At 37.8% G+C, this 9,015-nt stretch overlaps 1 protein-coding gene across 1 annotated transcript in view; it reads left to right on the top strand.

Moving 5' to 3' along the window:
- Positions 1-49: 49 nt before the first annotated feature.
- FAM227B (family with sequence similarity 227 member B) overlaps positions 50-9,015 on the top strand; it is a 194,747-nt gene continuing 185,781 nt past the window's right edge. The window contains exons 1-3 of the mRNA XM_047738854.1: positions 50-276; positions 5,266-5,392; positions 8,089-8,142. Of these exons, the coding sequence (XP_047594810.1) occupies positions 5,345-5,392; positions 8,089-8,142 (102 nt within the window). The 5' untranslated portion in view covers positions 50-276; positions 5,266-5,344. The remainder of the gene's footprint in view (positions 277-5,265; positions 5,393-8,088; positions 8,143-9,015) is intronic.

Raw genomic sequence — 9,015 nt, 5'->3', positions numbered from 1 at the left:
GGGCCGTTGCCAGAGCTTGACGCCGCGCACGACCCGCGACGAAAGTAACGGGCGGGGAGGGACACGGGGCGTGGTTAGAAGGGGAAGTCCCGCCTCAGCCTCTGGGCTGGCGGCGGAGTCGCCCTGGTCCTGGGAGACCCGGTCGGAAAGCGAGGTCGCGGTTGTGGAGCTGGTCCTCACAGCCCGGCAGCCTTGCGCTGCGTTTCCTCTTGACCCTGGCGGAGGCCCCTTGAATGGAATGAGGTTCTGGAAGTATATTCTCAAGGTGTAGTTGCAGTGAGTTGTGAAAAATGCTGATCCTACAGAACACTTTTCCATTTTACCCATTCCACAACTCTTTTAGTCGTGAGAACTTAGTTCTATTACTTTTTTAGGGCTACGTCAAGATGAGTACTAGTAGTCACGAAAGCTATCAGGGAAACTGTATCTTGATGGTTTGGTTTGCTTGGAAACTACACACGTGTAGAGTTGGAACTGCTTTATGCACTTTTCCATTTTGGAATTAAGCATAAAATGTGGATAGATTATAACACCACTTTTCCTTGCCCCACCCCAAAGAAAATCCCAGACTAAGGAGTGCATGTTAAGACTGTGAGATTCAGAAACACAGACCCTGAGCATTGTATTTATTGAGTACTTCGAACTTAGCATCTGAAGGATCAAGGACAGATGCTTGCCCTAGAGGAGCTTAGGACATCAAGTTAGGGGCGCCTGGGTGGCTCAGTGGGTTAAGCCGCTGCCTTCGGCTCAGGTCATGATCCCAGGTCCTGGGTTCGAGCCCCACATCGGGCTTTCTGCTCAGCGGGGGAGCCTGCTTCCTCCTCTCTCTCTGCCTGCCTCTCTGCTTACTTGTGATTTCTCTCTGTCAAATAAATAAAATCTTAAAAAAAAAAAAAAAAAGGACATCAAGTTAAAGGGCTAGTATAGAAAACACATGACTAATAAATTGTAGGAATTTCACAAAAGCTCAGAAATGGTGTGGCCAATGAAGGCTTATTGGTTGGACTTGAGTAAGGTTTTGGAGAATGATATGGCCCCGAGCAGTGCTTTTCAAGGGGATTGGTGGAGGTCCCATTTGTAAGCAAGCAAATATACTGAGTCGAAACGACACATTTAATTTTTTGTTGTTGTTGTTATTTTCTTTTAAATGTGCTCTAAGGCCAGTGTGGGACTTGAACTCACAACCCTGAGATGGAGCATCACAAGCTCCACAGACTGAGCCAGCCAGGTGCCCCAAAACTAGAGATTTTAAGAAACTAATTAGTATAGTGTGAAAATGTCAGTGCATGGCACTTGGTAAAGTTAAGTATTACTTCATGGAGGTTTTTTGTTTTGTTTTTTGTTTAGATTTTATTTATTTATTTGATTGGGAGAGACAGAGAGTTCAAACAGGGGGAGCAGTAGAGGGAGAGGGAGAAGCACACTCCTGGGCGGGGAGCCTGATGCGGGGCTCCATCCCAGGACCCCAGGATCATGACCTGAGCTGAAGGCAGATGCTTAACTGACTGAGCCACCCAGGAGCCCCACTTCATGGAGTTTTAAATTACAGGTGGTCCATGACTTAACATTTCATTGACTTAGGATTTTTCAACTTTATAATAGTGTGAAACCGATAAGCATTCAGTAGAAACCATACTTTGAATTTTGACTTGGTATTTTCCTGAACTAATGATACATAGGATGAAACTCTCTTGCGATAATGCACAGCCACTTCAGCCAGGCCATCATTAGAGTAAACAACGAACAAGCTCTATACTTTAGAACTATTCTTTACCCATACAACCATTCTGTTTGTCACTTTCAATAGAGTGTTCAATTACATGACATATTTAACATTTGATTATGAAATAGGCTTTCTGTTAGATGATTTTGCCCAGCGGTATGTTAACATGTATTCTGAGCACATTTAAGCACATTTAAGCTAATTCAGTATGTTAAGTGTATTATATGCATTTTCAACGTAGGATGGGTATTTGGAAACATAACCCCATCATAAGTCAAAGAATATCTTTTTGTGTGCACATGTGTACATCCTGGTGCACTAGGCCGTGTTTATAAAATGTATTTGTTATTGTGTGTTTCTCCTTAAAAAGTTTGAAAGCCACTGCTTTATGAAGAAAGATGAGCTTTCTGGGTAAGAGAAGTAGCACTAGCAAAGTCTCCAAGCCAAGAATAAGTAATTTGCGCCTTTTTCTTTAGTTCAGGTGCACAGATTACAAAAACAAATGATGCTCTTTATTATTTGAAGTGATGCGAGTATTGGCTCACTATGGCTATGTAAGAAATTACTCCAAAATATGGCTTAAAACAACCTTTCTATTGTGTTTGTGAATTGTGTGTTCAGGAGGCAACAGAGGGACAGCTTTTCTTTGGTAAGTCAGCTTGGCAGTCTGTGAGTGCTAGCAGAGATCACATGCGTAGCCTCTCCTGTGGCCTGAACTTCCTCACAGGATAGCAACAGGGTAATTAGACTTCTAGTTTAGGCCCAGGGCTCCAAAGCCAAGTGTTGCAAGGAATAAGGTATAAACTACATGTTCTTTTCTGGCCTACTCTCAAGGGGTAAGACAGTATCACTTCTTGTACATTCTTTTGGTTATAAATATATTTTAAGGGGTGTCCAGATTATAGGAGATGGAGCATAGATAGATGCCACTTCTCAAAAGATTGTCAAAGAATTTGTGGCCATTTTTTAAAAACCACCATAATGAATTTACTGCTGTCAAAGACAACCCCAACATTTCAGTGGTTTAATATAATAAACTTTTATTTCTCACAGGGAATCCATTGAGGATGTTACTAGTCAGATGAAACATTAGATTTAAGGATGCAGGTTGTTTGTTTTTTGGATTTTGGGTTCTTCTTCTTTTTTTTTTTTTTTTAAGTTTTAGTGATTCTACTGTCTCCTAAGACTTAAGTCCAACATCATATGTGACAAAAAAGAAAGCATGGTGAGTCATATAAAAGGTTTTAGAGGTCATCCCTAAAAGTGACATATATCACTTTGCCTACATTCCTCAGGCCCCCACTTTAACTCCCAAGCAAACCTGGGAAATGTAGAGAAACATATACATATTGGTGAGCACCGATAGTTTGTCCTATTCTAGAGTTTTCGCCAAAATCCCTTGGTCCCCAGTTCCTCCATTCTATTCTCAGTTCTCTTTTCAAAAGGAAAATTTTTTCATGTCTTTTCAATATTTTTTCTCTTATTTATTGCAAATTTCAAAATACACTTATATTGCAATTTTTTGATTGACAATTTCAGATATTATCCATGAACTTTCTCCTATAGAAGTCAATGATAAAGCTCTTTTATAACACCATCCTCAGGTGTATGAACATTCCTTCTTTCTCTGCCTCCACATGTTCTTATCGCCTCATCTCTCAATATAATGATATTCTAATTTTTGTTTAAATCAACATTTGTAAATAGCACTCAACCATGATATGTTGTGTTTTCGTTATCTTTTATTATCCATTCAGTTAAGAGTTTTTTCCAGTTTTCTCTATTATTTTTTTCTGTAAGCCATATTTTACTTAGAAATGGATTATTTAAGATTTAAGATTTTTCCAGATATCTTTTTGTTGCTGTTTTTTTCTTTTACTGGTCTTGTCAGAGAATATACTCTGAATGATTTCAATTATTTGTAACTTTTAAGATTTGTCTTATGATACAGCATAGGTTCATCTTGGTGAATGTTCTATGTTCCATTAGTTTAAAAGAGTGTGTATTCTAGTTTGTTTTTTTTTTAAGATTTTATTTATTTACTTGACAGTCAGAGGTCACAAGTAGGCAGAGAGGCAGGCAGAGAGAGGGGGAGAAGCAGGCTCCCCACTGAGCAGGGAGCTCAATGTGGGGCTTAATCCCAGGACCCTGAGATCATGACCTGAGCCGAAGGCAGAGGCTTAACCCACTGAGCCACCCAGGCGCCCCAAAGAGTGTGTATTCTGTACTTGTATAGTTGTTCTGTAAATGTCATTTAAGTTATATTGCTTGACTTAAGTATTGTTCAAATCTTTTATCTCCTGATTTGTTTGTATGTGTGTGTATGTACATATTTGATTCATCAATTATTCAGAGAGGTGTGTAATGATCTAACTGTAATTGTGGCTTTTACCTATATTTCCCTTTAGTTTTGTAAATTTCTGTAAAATTCTGCTACATGTATTTTGAGGCTCTTTTATTAGATCCAAACACATTTAACATTGGTAAGTCTTCTTAACGAACTGACCTCTTATCACTATGAAATAACCTTATTTATGCCTGGTAATACTTGTCTTGAAGTCTGTCTTATCTAATATTAATGTTGATACAATAGTTTCTTATGATTAATATGTGCATGTTTCTAGAATTTCCATTTGTTTCTTTTTTAGAATTTGTTTCCCTTGAATACCCGATCTCTTCATGCGCCATAATCTAACCTATATTGTAAAATCTTTTTTTTTAGATTTTATTTATTTATTTGAAAGACAGAGATCACAAATAGGCAGAGAGAGAGGCAGAGGGAGAGGGAGGGAAGCAGGCTCCCTGCTGAGCAGAGAGCCTGATGCAGGGCTCGATCCCAGGACCCTGGGATCATGACCTGAGTTGAAGGCAGAGGCTTTAACCCACTGAGCCACCCAGGCGCCCCTATATTGTAATCTTTAACATATTGGTAACAGATGCTATAAAGTCCTTGCCTGCTAGTTACAACTGTGTTCTCAGTGAATTGGTTTGTATCGACTGTGCTTTCTCTTGATTATGGGTCCCATTTTACTTCTTGTTTGTATTCTTGTAATTGTTTTATTGTGCATTAGACATTATGGAAAAAACTTGTAGAGGACAAAGTATAATTTAGTGTTACTTAGTCTTCAGAAAGCACAAGCCTATTACTCTCCTTGGCATTCAAAGTGAGATGTTGATCTTTTTATTCCTCCTAGACTTGAGTTGAACTTTAGGGTTGGCTTCAGCTTTAATTGGATTGAGTTCACTTTTGACTAACCCAATTTCCAACTTCTCTCATCATAGCCAACTTATAGCTTGTCAATATTGAATTGGGAGAAGTTGGGACTAAAGTTTTTTTACATTTTTGCTTCATCTTTGGAGTCGACTCTGTCAGGGCCATGGAACCCAAGTGCCATAAGAATGTGTTGGCCTATATAAGTTCTCTATCTTTCCAGCCCGTCCTTGACTGCTGCTTTTTAGACAAAACTCAGAAGTGAGGCATAGTGGTCTGGGAAGAGATTGCTTGTCTGACTCATATATTTTTGTATTTGGGTGTCTTTCAGACTCCAGCCTGTTCCTCCAGCTCACATCAACGACTGAGGTCCAAGTGATATCTCTTCATCTCCTCAAAGTTACTGCATCATGGCAGACCAACACTTTCCTCAATGGATGATCAGAGCTTGCTGCCAGGTAAGGAAGCTGCCAGACCTTTATGCTCACTATGAAGAGAATATTTCTTTTTGGATTTCTGGTCATTAAGGCTTCCATGTAGGGAGGCTTCATGGGTAGTTGCACAGGGCCTCGTGATTAAATGGACCCCACACTTGTTTTAGTAGTCTCATGTTGCTATCTTAAAATTCTTAATTTTTGGACAAGGGACTGTGCATTGGCACAAATGATATAGCCAGTCCTGCTTACTAACACCCACTGCTCTTCACCAACCTCATAGAAAAGTAAGATTTTTGTTTTGTCTGGGTTTCTTTTGTTGTTACTGTGGAAGCATAGGTGTTTTGAATTCTTCTACATTATACTGAGAGCAGAAGTCCATTTAATTTATACCTATCTCCTTTTAACATTTACTTTAGAGAACTTTGGAATTTTATATCGAAATTAGCTGGAACTTTCTCGTGTAAGTTTCACTTCCATAATATATTTTTCTAATTTCCATTAGTTGAAACATGGGTAATATTTTAATGGATAAAGAGGATAACACACACACACACACACACACACACACACACACACACACAGGAATATTACACAACCATGAAAAGGATAAGATATTGCTATTTGCAACAACATGGATGGACCTAGAGGGTGTTAAACTAAGTGAGATAAGTCAGACAAAGAAAGATAAAAACTATGTAATTTCACTTACATGTAGGACCTAAAAAGCACAACAAATGAATGAACAAACAAAAGCAGAACCAGAACTATAGAAATGAGCACAAACTGATGGTTGCCAGAGTTAGGGGAATGTGCAAAATGGGTAAAGAAGAATAGAAGGTATAGGCTTCTAACTGTGGAATGAATAAGCCACAGGAATAAAAGGTCCAGCATAGAAAATATAGTCAGTGGTACTGTAAGCATTCTCTGCACACCATCTTTTTTTTAAAAGAGTTTATTTATTTATCTGACAGAGAGATCACAAGTAGGCAGAGAGGCAGGCGAGGGGTGGGGGCAGGTGGGAAGCAGGCTTCCTGCTGAGCAGAGAGCCGGATGAGGGTTCGATCCCAGGACTCTGGGATCATGACTGAGCCAAAGGCAGAGGCTTTAACCCACTGAGCCACCAGGCACCCCTGCACACCATCTTTTATTTCTTACCCTTCTCAATCTAGAGTCCCATGTTTTCCATTAAATTTTTTTGACAACTCTATGCAGCTTTGCTTCTGAACACTTATTTTTATAATGATTGTCACATATACCTTTTATTTTGTTGTTATCTATCTGCTTATATTCATCATCTATTTTAAACAATTTTACAGAATGAAATATTCTCTTTAGCCTCAAATGTATAGCTCTTTTTAAAAAATATGATGATTTTGTATATATATATTTGTATATATATATACAAAATTTGTATATATAATTTGTATTTGTATACATAATTTTATCATTTATATATTGATGTGAAATATGTGTTTAGTGTTTTAGTCTTTTCAGACATGTCATCATCATTTCATTAGGTTATGATATTGAGATAATCTGAATTTCTCTTATTTTTGCTGCCTTCTCACTGGTTTTCACTCTCTAGAAATGGTCTTATTATCCTTTTATTTATTTATTTTTTATTTTTTTATTTATTTTATTTTTTTAAAGATTTTATTTATTTATTTGACAGAGAGAGATCACAAGTAGATAGAGAGGCAGGCAGAGAGAGAGAGAGAGAGAGGGAAGCAGGCTCCCTGCTGAGCAGAGAGCCCGATGCGGGCCTCGATCCCAGGACCCTGAGATCATGACCTGAGCCGAAGGCAGCGACTTAACCCACTGAGCCACCCAGGCGCCCTTATTATCCTTTTAAATAACAAATTTCTTTGACATCTATCTACTCATTTATTCATTAATTTATACACATTGCAAGTAGTTGTGCACTAACTCTGAGCCAATCACTGCATGAAATTTTGAAAGAAACTATAGTTTCTATCCTCATATAGGTACAAATCTGCTATGTGTTATCATAGATACAGTCTTTTGGGGGAACAAGGAGGGTTTCCTAGAAAAAGTGACTTTTAATTTGACATTTAAAATAAGAGTTAAATAGGCCAAGAAGGGATTGGAGGGAGAGGGTTTGGAACAGGGAGCCTTCCAAGCAGAAGAAAGAATGTTACATAGTCTCTAATACAAGGAAGAACAAGATGTGGTCTTGGATAAAATTAATTTGTCTCGTGAAAGAATATGTTTTCAACTTATGAGAAACTGCTAATAAAAATGGGAATATTATTTATTACCCAGAAACATGCAAATATTTAAATTATTTTCACCATGTCACTAGGGTGGCCTTTTAAAGACGTTGTTGGCAAGAGGGGCAAGTTACTATATTTTTGGCTCTGGATTTATTGTAGACACCATCCAGGATAACCCAAAATGTCCCAGAACTGTTGTAGGAATTTGAAATGAGGATATTCAACAGAATTCTTGTGGAATTTATTTCTAGGAGCAATATATGAGGGAAGCCTTTTACAGAATTTGGTTTGGAGGCCTGGGATTTAAACATTGATATCTCTACCTTTCTAAAGTGCAGGGTCTTTACAAGGTGAATATTTTACAATGTCTTATGGCTCTGAAAATTATAACTTAAGTCTAGTATCATTTACTTAAGTAAATTATATGTAAACATAAACAGTCTGATTTTATGTTAATTAGCAATATTGATTTTACTTCATTAGAAAATGCAAAAACCTCCAAGGAACATTGAAGAATTCTTAAAGTTTCAAAATTGGGTGAGTAGAACATCTATTTTATGTGCCAACACATCTTTTAAAATATCAGTTATGGAAGGGCACCTGGGTGGCTCAGTCATTTAAGCGTCTGACGCTTGATTCCAGCTCAGGTCATGATCTAAGGGTGGTGAGATCCATCAAGCCTCTGCTTGAGACTCTCTCTCTGCCTATCTCTTTCTCTCTCTCCCCACTTCTCTATAAATAAATAAATAATCAGTTGTGAAGATGTGGAAAGCTTTGAAAAGACTTTAAGAATAGAAATTCAAAAACTACATTTGAGTACCTATTACATGCCAACCACATGAATAATTAGAATATACCAGTGACTAAAAACAGGCGAAGATACCCCCTTGATGGAGCTGTCATTTTTTTTTTTTTTTTTAGAAATGAGGCATATGATAAATGAGTAAAACAAAACAGAAACTAAAATATATTCTAAACTGCTTATGGCTTCCTGGAAAGCCTATCTATTTAATTTCCCTCTAAAATATAAAAGCAAATGTATGAATCTGTTTAGTGGTATAGGGGTTAAGAACAGAGGCTCTGGTGTCTGACTGCCCGTGCTCAGATCCCAGCTCTACTACTAGCTAGCAGTAGACCTGTACCTGGAACCTACATGTTAGCTGTTAGTTTCTCATGTCTTATAGTTTATCTTTTGTCACAACATCTAAAGCTGTCTCATTTTGGCCAATTCCTACCATTTTTATCTTTCTTTTGTAATTTTAATATTTTATACTGTCTTCTCCTATCTTTCTCCTCTTCCTCTTATAGTTCTGTGTACTTTTTTTTAAAACTTCAATCATTTCTCATTTATCAATTTGATCAATTACCACATTTGCCTCCTGCTTCTTTCCCCTTTGCTCCATCACCATT

Source organism: Lutra lutra, chromosome 7 (genome assembly GCF_902655055.1).
Source record: "Lutra lutra chromosome 7, mLutLut1.2, whole genome shotgun sequence".
NCBI classification, from domain to species: domain Eukaryota; kingdom Metazoa; phylum Chordata; class Mammalia; order Carnivora; family Mustelidae; genus Lutra; species Lutra lutra.
The sequence above is the reverse complement of the archived record's forward strand: the minus strand, read 5'-3'. Positions and strand labels throughout refer to the sequence as shown.